Genomic DNA, 13,424 nt, shown 5'->3' with positions numbered 1-13,424 from the left:
ACACAATAAACTGCACAAGCTATTGTTCTAATTAACTCTGGAACAACTTCAATACCATGAAATAAAGTCCTGTCTTCCCCTGCCAACTTTGCTAGCCAGAGAGCAATAATTTCTGGTACCAGTGAAATCTTATACAAATAAAACAAGAAAATCTTGTCTCTTTCAATAGATCAGCCTCAAGTATGAAAGGAAGGTATACAGCCTCAAAAGTAACGCTATTTTAACATTTCACCTAAGATCCCACCTCCCTAACAAATAAATGGTTTTCATCTGTTTCCTTTCAGTGCCTATTCAAAAATTTGATCAGTGCTAAAAATCACAACTGCTATAACTTTATTCCAAATCACAGAACTTTAGAATTGAATCAAAACTTACAGACCAAAGACCAAGCCCCTCATTTTACAAATGGAGACACTGAGGCCTAGCACAGCATTCTTTGCATGTGGCATCTCAGTTAACCCTCGTCACCACCCTATTAGGTAAGTGCTGCTGCCCCCATTTTAGAAATGAGACTACCAAGACCAAGAGAGGTTAAGAATGTGCTCAAGGTCACACAGCTAGTAAGTGGCAGATGTAGGATTCTGGCTCACTCCCTTGCTCAGGCTCACACAAGTGCTAATGGAGGAGCTGGGCCCAGAGTTGGGATGCAAGAATCCCAATTCGGGATTGCATTTGCTTTCCAAGATGGAATTATGTCAGCAGTCACTCCAGAAGGTTTGTTTGTTTTTCTCAATCTATAACGCTCTTTCAGTAACATTCTACTCTCTAGTGAAGAAAGTTAGGACTTTACACAGGTCTCTTCATACAGACTTTACACAGATCACATGTACCTGCTCCCCAGTGGGAAGAGAGAACACCGATGAGGCAGGAGTGCCTTCCCCAAGTGTGGCGTAGTAAGCCAGAGCAGCTTCCCGGAACCCTTCGGGATCATCCTCCAAAATATCCACTGGGTAGATGCCTGTGAGGGAAAACAGTAAGGCAAGAAATGGCATTACTTTTACGCTTTCTTTTGTTAAAGAGAAAGTCACTTATTCTTTGAAATTAAAAAACAAAAATTTTTAAGCCAAATTGAGCACTTGCTTTAAACATGATGCTCATGTATTATTATTTTTTTTAATGAAGAAGAAAAAGGCAATGCAGCCATCAAAAGAAAACGAAACACATTCCAAGTGGTAGGGTAGGGCACCAAGCCTGAGGAGATATGAGGGTCAACGTGAACCCTCTTAGGCTCCTGATGAAACTTCCTTTCACACACTCAAGTATTTTCTAAGTATTTTCCAAGAGTCAGCCACATGGCCAAGATAGCTCGAGAGCTGAGAAGAGTTGGTTAGACCCTTGATAAACCTGTGGACATCAGCTTGGTAGTTGTTATTTCGTCATCTTACATTCACCGGGTAGGTCCCTAACATTCGGTTGCTTCTCCTCTAACTGGGCTACTCTTTTTCTAAGTGTAATAGCATGATCACTTTAATGATTTGTATGAATTATAAAGCTGCCTGTGCAAAACTACACATCCCAGCATAGACTAGTGTACATATTAATTTGCAAGTAATCCCCCGACACTTCCTCAGCATCTCTCTCCTAGTTTCACACTTTGAGAAAAAAATTATGTCCCTGAATAATCATCCCAATTGGTAGTGCCTGTTTCCACGTGAAAGAAGAGTCAACTTCTCCCACTGCAGCTGCTGGGGCACTCGAGCTGGACTTGGGCTGGCATGTCCCTGTGTGGGAAGCAGGCTCAATCCCCCGTCTGCAGACCCCACCTCTGATTCACCTCCAGGCCTCCTGCCAGGGGAAGAGGCTGCCACAGCAGCGGTCTACCCTCCTCTGCCTCCTCCTCAGGGAAAAATAAGCCTGGACATAAGCACCCATGTTCACTCCCTTTCTCTCAGTATCGCTGTTCCTCCTGCCAGCCACTTTTCAGGAAGCAGAGATTGCTGCTGGGAGCAAAAAGGTTCAAACCTCTAGTCCACTACATTCAGCTAGGATGACTCTCGCAGTGTTGATTCGTCACTGGGGAGAACCTCTCAGTGAAAATGGAGGTTGACCAGAGCAGCAGGGACCAGGGTTCTGGAGCTCACCTCATCCCACCCCCTCACCCCTCCCTGTCCGCAGCGCAGAGGCCACGGGCACCCACACAGTGGTGAAGAGCTGAGGCATACGTTAGTCGTCCACTTTTTTCAATGTGTTCAAGTATCTGGGTAAGAAATTCACACTAAATTTTTACTATTATATATGCAAGGATACAAATATTTCAAGTAAAGACACCAAGAATTAATGGCCCATTCAGGGGCACTGTGTACAATGATGGGGAACTTTAGGATTTCTCTCTGAAAAGGGTTGTGAGCCTCTATTCAGCGAAGATATTCTGCTGGGGCAGGCAAAAACTCAGTGCTCCTGTCTCTGTCTCCATCTCACACACACACTCACCTAGCCAATGTGTCCCCATCACACGTACACACAAACTCAGGAAGCCCAGACTCCTCACCACAGTGAACCAGGAACATACACGCAACAGATGAGACCTGGAGACATGGCTCCTCACTGAACCTACAGGCTTTCCCTGCTCCTTCCTGTGCCCTTGAGGCCCAGAGCTCCGAAGCTGGGTGAATCCACAACTGCTTCAAACCTGTCACTAAGACCAAAGTCAACCTGCATCACGTCTCTCCAGCCGTCACAGGGCTCCCCTCAAGGAGAGCAGGGCCTCAGCATCTCATTACAGCCGCTCCCCTTCCCGTCCATGTACAGTGAATCACAGCAGCAGCCAACGGGGCCCCAGATGCCAGAAGGGTGCTCCATGCCCCTATCTACGGCCCTGAATTTTAACTCCAGTTTCCAGATGAGGAGGAAGTGGCAGCACCAGGACATGGATCCAGGTCTGTCTGGTTTCAGTGTCTGTGTACATCACTCAGATTATCCGGACTGGATTAAGCCAGTCTCCTCTGCCAAACCTCCAGCGCCCTTTGCCTCTTACAATTCGGAGACCACTGCCGTGTCTCTACTCCAGGGAGCCGTCTCTCAAACAGCAGCGATCCTGCTGGGCCTTCCTGGAGCTCCAAAGTGCAAGGACTCTGGAGATCACTGAGTCCTGAGTTTGAATCCCAGCTCTGCCTAGGATGAAACCGAACACTGAACCCCTCCTCTGCCCTGCCGGGCTCCCTAATTCACACACCCGAACTCTGCCTCTTGCCAGGGGGGATCACCCCAATCCCAAACACACAGGCACTGAGAACAATGTCTCTCCTCTCCCCACCCCCACCACAAAGACCCGGCCCTATGCCTTTTCCATACTAAGCGCTTTGTAAATGTGGGAGGTCCTTCAACTGAGTTCTCTATTGAAATTGCTATTTATTTCTTCCAGTTGGTCAAGAAGTTTCCCACGGGAATGAAAAAAAGAAAAAAGTGTGGTGCATGTTCTTATAGATTAAAAAAAACAAACTGGAAAGAGAGGGCCGTTTCAACCCCCCGCATGCTGTACCCTTGTCCCAAGCTTGCTGCCCCCTGGGTGGAAACCAACTTCAATATCTACCTCTCTCAAAACATCCTCAGGAAGGCCATCTAGAAGGAACAGGCAGAGAACGGACCTCGATGTCTACTGTCCTGCAGGCCCTGAGTTGGGGAAAGATGTTTCCCAGATCTGATTGACCAGGGCCTCCAGGGGCTGGCAGAAGGGCGTTATCCACACGCCCCACTGAGAAGCTGAACTTGGCCCCTTGCAAACGTGTGCCCAGGGAGGGGGAGCGGTGGGAGGACACTGGTTTGACTGACTGGGGGCTGGGGCGCCTGGCCAAGGCCACCAGCCCCGGGCCCTGGGAGGCCCCTACCTGCTTCCCTGCCGACTACCGAGGGCTGTTGGCACCGTTTCTGGGCGTGTGCGATCAGGAGAAATGCGATGAATGTGTTTCGCTCCTTCCACACCATGAAATCATTTCCCCTGCAGGTGAGGCTGCTGGGTTAAGAGACCCCCTCAGAGAATCGCGCAGACAGTAACCCCAAAGCACCTGCGCCCCCTCACCCAGCCTGTAGTGCATGGTCGCCCCAGGGGATTTCCTCTCTGCACACCGGAGTCAGAGGAAGGCCGAGCCCAGCGACGCTGGGTGCAGGTGGCGTGGGCCCCGCGCTGGCGGGGGCAGGTCAGGGTGCGGGGATCAGTTCATCCCCCGCCAGCGCTGCAAACGCAGGGCGCAGAGCGAGCACAGGGCGGCGGCGAGGACGGTCAGTCACAAAACACGGGGATGGCATACCCGGCTCCCTCTCTACTGAATTCCCGAGGCCGGGCATGCGGGGAGCCCGGGTAAAGGAGGCTGGCCCCCTGCCGGACCCGAACCGGAGGAGGCTGGGGAACTTGCGAGATCCGGCTGAGGCCCGCAGCTCGGCCTCTTTTGTTTTAATTTATCTTCTCACTGGGGGAAATTCCCCCATTGGCAAAGTTCAGCAGCTTTCTTCTTAGACAAAGTTGGGGTGGGAGCGAAAATAGAAGGAGGTGGGAGCAAAAACAGGAGGGACTGGGGAGGGGGGAGGAAGATCCCACCCCCAGGAAATAGGAAGACCCCTCCTTAACCCAGGAGAAAGAAGACATTTCCCCCAACTCAGTGCGGAAGGAAGATCCCCTGGCCCCAACTCAGAGGTGCCACCCAGTCCTCGGGCCGCCCTCCTCCCCTCCTCCCCTCTCCCCACCTCTCCTCCCACCCCTGCTGACATCCCAAGGCCACGCCGGCTGCGCAGAGGGACCTTTGCGAAGTAAACAAGTCTGGGCCGTTTTACGCACGCGCTGGAGGCCGAGCCCGGGACCCATGAGGGCTGCGCTGGTGATGGAAGGCAGACGCGGGCACGGGTTTCCAGATGTGAAATGCAAACACGCTTTAATGGCTTGAACTGAACAGGAAATATTTTTCCAAAGCCAAAAGAATGTAATCTTTTCAGTACAATGTAAAATGCTTTTGGGAAAAAGGCACACAGTTGGAATTATAATTCATCGCAGACTGTAAAGAAATCGAATTCCCCAAACATACCCCAAATTTAAGAATTCAGTTTAAGCATATGTTTGCGTAGTCACTCCAAAAACAAAAATAGTGGCACATTTTAAAGCATTCTTCTAGGGAAAATTCTTCCTTAAGTCATTCTGGATCTTTGTATCAAAGCTCCAGTTCCTAGGACTGTATGTGCCACATGCCCAAGCCACCGCGGGTCAGCCACTGCCACTGACCCGCACGACCTAATGCTAGAGGGTTTCCCCACCACTCTTCCGTTCTTGCCATGTGAACAGCAATGCCAACTAATGGAGACTCGGGAAGAGGTCAACGCTCTCCAATTAAAACTGACTCAGTATCACTTTCAGAATATTCTCTCCAAATACCATCTGACCATAAAGATTAGGAAATTTCATTTTCGAAAAGTGTATGTAATTTTTTCTCTTCTGGGTCTGTTATTATGTGAAACAAAAATATTTTGATTTTTACTTGCCCTGCTCTTAAAAATTCTGACTTTTCTGAAAGCCTCCACCTATCAGTAATTATTCAACATTATGTCATTGGACAGGCTAGCTGTAATCACTTTTTTAGTAACGTGGATTGTCACTTTTCAATTATAGTAAGAACAATTCTTGCTGATGATATTACATGAAAAAAATAAGAATACAAAATTATAATGCAATTTTCCACTTTAGTTTTTTAAAATAAATTGGATAGCTCTTGAAAATAATTTTTTTATGTTTACTTTTCTTTACTTTTCACATACATGGCTTGTTTTTTTTTCTTCATAAATCAATTTTCTTCTAAAAGGAAGTTTTTAATAGTTTTTAATGTTGATAAATTCTTATTGTGGAAGAAATCCAGAATGGGGTTTAGTGAATAGTTTCTAATCAGGGAGACAAAACTTCCTCATCCCTTTTCTGACACTGAAGCCATGAGCTCTAAGTCGCTGTATTTTACACACCCAGGTATTTTACACACCCAGGTATTTTACACACCCAGGGTGGGGGGAGGGTACATAAAGGGAGGAGATTTCCAAATGCTAGCTCAAATGCTCAGAATTCAGGACCCAGAGTACACCAAGCCCCCCTCTGCCACGCCATGAAGTGTGTCACATTCTCAGAGCTGTGCATCTTTAAGCTGTCTGCTTTAAGAAAACTCAGTATTCACAAATGTAAACATCATCTTAAATCTCCAAAGAATTCAACACAGGATACCTTGAAATTGAGAACTACTTTTAACTTAACTTATGATTGTTAAAAAAAAAAAAGTTCTGTTGCATATAGTGAGGTGTACATTTATTCAATATCAAAGAATCTAAGGTTTGTTCCCATATCACTACAACTTTCCTCATATCATGTCAGCATTCTCCCCAAGTATGCCCTGGGAACAAACTTTCATGCTGTGAAAGGGGATTTTGGATGCCAGCAAATATAGGAAGGGTAGCATGCTGGGGCACTCAGAGCTCAGTAGTTCTCCATGTCTATCAGCAACTTGGGGCAGTTAGAAATCCTGCAGCAATGGAGTTTGCCTGACCCAGCATTTATTTCCCAAGCATATTTAACTAGAGCCCCCTTGTCTGAGAACAGAGACTGACAGATGACAAAACACACTTGGGGGAAAAGCTCCTTGAGATCATGTCAGGGCAGAAGAATTTACCATGTTCAAACATACCAAAAACAGGCATCTGTCTGGAGCTCAAGGTCAAAGCCCAGAGCCCACCACTAGGAGAGGTGGCCATGGCCACAGCATCCTCTCTATGTAGAAGAGGAAAGAACAGAAGTTGAAGCAAATAAACACTGGGATGTGTGTGTGTGTTTGAAGAAAATCTTATTGCCAAAATATTCTTAGCAAAGAATTTGAAAAAAAAAGAAAAGTTGGAAGACAGAGCATGGAATATGTTAGAATGTTTTGAACAGATGAGTAAAATTGTCAGAGAATGAGGGAGGCGATGCCGGAGGTCGGCAGGTGTTGGCGTTGGAGCTTTTATTACCCAGGAATTGACAGGGAGCCTGTTGCTCTGTTATCACATATTTAGTATTGGCCACCTTGCAACTTGTCATTGCCTGGCTGAGAATAAATCATTTGTCCCAAATCTAAGATGGAGAAATATGCAGATCATTTTCTGTGCCACCCACACAAAGGTTTATGTAATCTAATTGCTTTTAATATGAAGGTCTCGTCTGAGCGCTGGTGCCTCATTTAGATAAATGATAATGGATAAAACTACTTTCAACCTGAATCACTCAAAAGGATGTGGTGTGGGACTTAAATCATACTGTTCCTTTTGCATTCAAAGAGGTGTCACACTTGGGCCCAACAGGGGGAAATAACATCTCAAATATCTGCTTCCTTATAAGGTAACAGAAGCAGAGCCCTCGCCTGGACACAAGTGCAGGAAGCTCAGGTATTCCTCGGCCCTGAACTTGAGCTGCTCTATCCGTAGGGTGCCCTATTTGTCTGACCTTAAACAGGAAGGCAGGGGGACTTTGGCACACATGCAGGAGAAAACACCAAGGGCCCAGCTCTTTGTTTCCTGAACTTAATTGACCACGACCTTGTAAAAATACCAAGGTGCACCATCAAGAACACCATTAACACATGCAGTGGTACTGAGGCTTCTGGGAAAATAGTGTGGTGGACCAACTGCCCAGCATGGGACCAGTGTCCCAAACCACACAGCATCCAACAAGGAGAGAAAAACAATCCCTTGTTACCATCACGCTTCCACTCATTAGCCTCAAAATAACATTTCTCAGAACTTCCCCCAAAATTGTGGCTGTTAGTGGACTCTATGAATGTTTATCCAAAACTCACATCCCTACTGATTCATCCATTATGTTTCATATTCTCTGATATTTTCTTTGTGGTTACCATGGAGCTTAAATATCCTAAATCTGTAACAATCATCTTTGCTTTGATATCAACTTAACCTCAGTAGCATACTGAAAACTCTGTTCCTATAGCCCTCCATCCCCCACCTTACTGGAGTTCTTGTCAAAATTATATATCTATACATTGTGAGTCTAAAGCCATTGATTAATCATTAAATCTTATGCTTTTGCCTTTTAAAACCTATAGGAAGTAAAAAGTGGACTTGCAAATAAAAATACAATAGTATTGAAATGTGTATTTACCCATATCATTATCTTTACCATAGATCTTTATCTTTTCATGTGGTTTCAAGTAATTGTCTAGTGTCCTTTCCTTTCAACTCATAGAACTCCCTTTAGCATTTCTTGTAGGACTGATCTAATGGTGACAAACTCCCTCAGCTTTTATTTATCTGGTAATGTCTTAATTTCTCCCTCAGTTTTGAAAGACAGTTTTGCTGGATACAGAATTCTTGGTTGTCAATTTTTTGCTTTCAGCCCTTTAAATATGTCCTCCCATTGCCTTCTTGCCTCCATGGTTTCCAAATGAGAAATTGGCATGTAATCTTATTGAGGTTACCTTGTACATTACATGTTGCTTCACTCTTCCAGCTTTCAGAACTCACCTTTGACATTCAATAGTTGAACATAACATGAAGCAGTGTGGTTTCATTTAGATTTATCTTGTTTGGAGTTTGCTGAGCATCTCGGATGTATATATTCATTTCTTTCATTAAATTGGGGACATTTTCGGCCAATATTTCTTTGACTATTCTCTCTGCCCCTATTCTGGAACTCCCTCAATGCATATAATGGTATGCTTGATGGTGTCCCACAGATTCGTCAGGCCCTGTTCACATTTCTTTGTTCCTTCTTCTTTCTACTCCTGACTGGATGATTTCAATTGTGTTACCATGAAGTTCTTTGATTTTTTCTTCTGCCATCTCCAGTATGTTTCAGGGATTTTTTTCATTTTTGTTACTGTGCTCTTCAGCTCTGTTTGGCTCCTTTTCTTAATTTCCACTTCTTTGTTGACATTTTCTTTGTGTTCATCAATCGTTTTCCTGATTTCCTTTAGTTCTTAGTCCATGTTTTCCTTTATCTCCTTTAGCATATCTAGGAACAATTTTTTTGTCTTTTCTGGAATGTCCAAGATCTGACATGCCTTGCTGAGGGTTTCTAATGTTTTAATCTTCTCCTTTGTCTGGGACATCAATTCCTATTTCTTTGGTGTTTTTGTAATATTTTGTTGAAACCTGATATTTTTATATTTTAGTGTGCTGTCACTGGAATTTAGACTCTGAGGCATCTGTTACTTAAGCTCGTACCCAGCTATTATTATGACAGAGCTTTGCTTGAATGCCAGGAGCTAGCAAAATAAAAACCAGAAACACCTTTCCTAGTCTTTGCAAATTGGCCAGTGTGAGTGCTTTCCTTCAGGGGCTTATCCATACCATGAATTTGGAGAATAGCTCCAGGCCAAAATGTAGGGGCCTCCCTAATCCTTTCTATACATGTGTCTTGTCTTGGGCAGGCCTGTGTGGCCCCAGGAATTCCTCTGTCTACCTGAATACTAATGTCCCCTCTTCCCTAAGAAACAGTTTTCTCATGGTCCCAAGCACTGCACTATATGTCCCACAGTCTGCAATCCCATGCCTCAGGCAGCATGACCTGACTATTCTCCCATAGCCTTCTGAAAGAGAGCCACCTGCTACATACAGGATGAGTTCTGGGGCAGTAAGTCCTTCAGACCACCACCAGACAGATCGGGCAAGGACACACTGTGCTCCCACAATGTGCACGAGGGTCCTGTGCTGCCTCCAAAACCAGGATGGGGCATCACATAGAGCTGGTGAAGTGTGGGGAAGGAGCCAGCCAGGGCACCCCAAGATTGTACTGTTTTTAGTTGGCCTTTTTCTTGATTCAGCACTTTTCCTTTACCACAATCCTTTAACTATTTTCTGGAGCTTTTATAAAGATATTTCTGCCAATTCTTGGTGGTGGTTCAAAGCTTTTGTGGGGGGACAGAGTCCTGAAGCATCTCACTCCACCATCTTGATGGTGACCCCCAAAAACTCCCCAAATTTAATGAAATATATGAATATATACATCCAAGATGCTCAATGAACTCCAAACAGGATCTATCCAAATAGACCCACACTATGTCATATCATATTCAAATCATTTAAGGCCAAAGATAAAGAGTGAATTATGAAAGCTGCAAGAGAGAAATGAGGTGTCATATATAAGGGATCCTCATTAACATTAACTGCTGATTTTTCATTGGAAACCATGGAGGCAAGATGGCAGGGGACTGACATATTTAAAACACTGATAGCAAAAAAAAAATTGCTAACCAAAAATTCTATATCTGGCAAAACTGTCTTTCAAAAATTAGGGACATTCCCAGATAAATATAAGCTGAGAGAGTTCATCTCTATTACACCAGCCCCACAAAAATGCTAAAGAAACAAAGATACCAAATCAAAGTCACATGGTTTATAAAACTCTACTTTTTACTTCCTATAGGATCTAACAGGAAATCCAAAAATTGTAATGAGAAATCAGTGGTTTTGGACTCATAATGCATAATGTATAAACATGCAATTTATGACAAGAACTACATAAGGGTAGTGGTACATAAGAACATAGTTTGTGTACACCATTGAGTTAAGTTGGTATATAAGCAAAGGAGAGTGTTATAAATTTAGGTGTTAGAGTCAAGCCCCATGATAGCTACAATAGAATATTTAGGAAAATATGCAAGCTCATAAAGATAGAAATTAGAGTACTGGGTACCAGGGACAGGGAACAGGGGAAATGTGGAATTAATGTAAAATGGATACAGGGTTTTTGTTAGGGGAAATGGGAAATTAGTAATGGAAGCTTCAGGGAACCACAACATAGTGAATATGATTAATCCCACTGAATGGTATATTTGAGAGTAGCTGAGATGAGAAAGTTTATGTTGTATATATATTCCCACAATAAAAAATAAAAAAAACAGAAAGAACTAAAGAGATAATGACAATTAATAAAGGCAATACCCATGATCATAGATGGAATCTAACAAGGAAAGAGAAGGCTCAAAGGAACATTATTGGGACATATGAAAAATTTAAACTTTATATCAGGGGTTCTCAACCAGGTGTCTGTGAGCTTGAATTGAAATTCAAAAAAAAAAAAAAAACCCAAACATTATTCTTGTGGGGATATGTTGGTACAGGTGTGATATATTTATTAAATAATACACAGTATAGTGTGGACTTAGTAAGGGGTCCATGGGTTTCACCTGACTGGCAAAGGGGTCCATGGAAAAAAAATGTTAAGAACCCCTGCTTTATATCAATGTGAAATTTCTTGAACTGGATAACTTAAGGTGGTTACCTCAGTGAATATCCTTGTGCTGAAGAAATGTATGTGTATTAAGCACCATTAAGTTTTCAAGGAGCATGCGGCATACAACCTGCACTCAAATGCTCAGAAAACAGATTGATAAGTAGGCAGACAGACAGATAGGTGGACAGATAGGTAGATGTATTTGAAAGAATGATGGTTAGATAGAATGACAGCAAATGTGGCGAACTGTTAAAAATAGTAGACCTGGGGGATAGAGGTATGTTGGAGTTCTCTGTATGGGGTTTGCATTATTTTTGTAACTGTCCTGTAAGTTTGAAAGTATTTCAAATAAAAAAAAATTTTTAAAAACTAAAGAGACAGGGAGAAATGGGTTTCTATCTGGATGTCCAGCTCTGTGCAAAACTACAAGGCAATTGAAAATAGTAGATTTAGTAGGGAAAATATAGTTATTCCCTAATAATAAGAAGAATAAAAATATATGTATTGTTATATAATACCATTATATGGAGATAAACACATTTTTAAAAGGGCCCTGGATTCACCTGTGTAAAATTGAAAATTAAATGAAAAAGTGTATGCAGAATACTGATATCTGCATCAAAGTTAGAACCAGCTCAGTCTTAAATGGAAGAAATCTGGAAGAAATTTAATATTCTGCTCTCAGCGGACAAGCAAAGTTTCTGAAGTATTAACTGGGAGAAAAGCTGTTAGAAAAACAATGATATGTTCTTATACAAACAAATATTTCTTTTTTTTTTTTTTTTTTTTTTGAGGTACCAGAGGCAGAGGATTGAACCCGGGACCTCATATGTGGGAAGCCGGCACTCAACCACTGAACCACATCAACTTCCCTGAATGGGTTTTTTCATTTGTTTTACTTGTTGTTGGTTTTTGTTTTTTTAGGAGGCACCAGGAACCAAAGCCAGGATCTCCCATGTGGAAGGCAGGTACTCAACCACTTAAGACACATCCACTCCCCAAACATGTATTCTTTTAAACCTAGCATTCCATATTGTTTTCTAGTTTACAAAAGGAGATGCACACTTTATATCTTGCTTGAAGCTTACATCAACCCTATGAAGTCAAAAAGTGGATTGTACTATACATATTTCTGAGCTGTGGAAACAGGTACAGAAACAGAAATTAATTAGCACTGGGACTGGGACTCAGATGCAGGTCTTCAGCTTCCCTAACTCACCTACCTGCTAATTTATCCAGGGTTCAGCACCCACATGAGCCAACGTAATATAGACCTGTATTATGAAGACCAAGAACCAGCAGCAAATGACACTAGTAGTATAGGACCACACTGTTTAAAATGTCACTGAAGGCCTGGACCCTGCCCTCAAAAAGTTTATTTTACATGGAAAACTTAACACATATTCATAAATTTCAGCATCAACTTTGCAAAGCTCCCTGGAGATGGGGATGGAGGCATTAATTCCAAAGGGCGTACTTGACATGGCTGGTGTGGTCTGGAAGTGTAGGCTGCAGAGGCTCTATCTGTATACCTGGGTCACAGGCTAGTAAGCCCACCCCTGCCCACCATCCGGCTGAGTCACACTCCACAGAAAGGCCACAGCAGCTGGGAGGTGGCTGAAGTCAAAAGAGGTGAACTGAATGAGCAGGAAAAAACCTATTATTTTTTAGAATAACAATAATCACGATAATATGATACCTGTTTGCAGAGGCCCTGCCCAAGGGTGACGTCAGCTTAGAGCAAGGTCTTCCTAACAGTCCAAGGAGGCAGAGACCTGGGTCATGCTCAATACCAATCCAGCTGCAAAGACCAACAAAAAGTTTCTGCCACAAAGCTATGTTATGAACTTATTAACATAAAATGATTGTAGTATCACTGCTAGGAAGTTTCCTACTACTGCCAGGCTCTGTGCTGGGTACTGGGCAATCAATGGTAAAAGAGCAGAAAAAGTCCCTGCCAATGGGCCAACAGAAGAGGGGCAGGAGTGGAGGGAAACAGCCCAGCAGGGCTGGACTAGTAAGACCTGGAATGCCTCGCCCAGACTTCAGGTCCCAAGCAAATGCAGCAGGAGGGGCTGGGAGCTGGAGTGGGAATCCGGATGGGAGGTAATGCAAGGAGTTCAGTCAAGCGGTGATGAAGTGTTGGATTAATGAAGGCAGACGATTCTGAGTGTGAACCAACAAACCAGAAAGAATTAACGTTGCAATACTTAGTTGCAAGCTGATAAGGATTGAAGGAACC

At 43.5% G+C, this 13,424-nt stretch overlaps 1 protein-coding gene across 1 annotated transcript in view; it reads right to left on the bottom strand.

The window, feature by feature from the left end:
* FAM169B (Protein) overlaps positions 1 to 13,424 on the bottom strand; it is a 105,591-nt gene that overhangs the window by 69,234 nt on the left and 22,933 nt on the right. Inside the window, exon 2 of the mRNA XM_058294639.2 lies at positions 831 to 958. Within this exon, the coding sequence (XP_058150622.1) occupies positions 831 to 958 (128 nt within the window). The remainder of the gene's footprint in view (positions 1 to 830; positions 959 to 13,424) is intronic.

This window comes from Dasypus novemcinctus, chromosome 3 (assembly GCF_030445035.2).
Source record: "Dasypus novemcinctus isolate mDasNov1 chromosome 3, mDasNov1.1.hap2, whole genome shotgun sequence".
Classification (NCBI taxonomy): Eukaryota; Metazoa; Chordata; class Mammalia; order Cingulata; family Dasypodidae; genus Dasypus; species Dasypus novemcinctus.
This window is presented reverse-complemented; position numbering and strand designations above follow the sequence as displayed.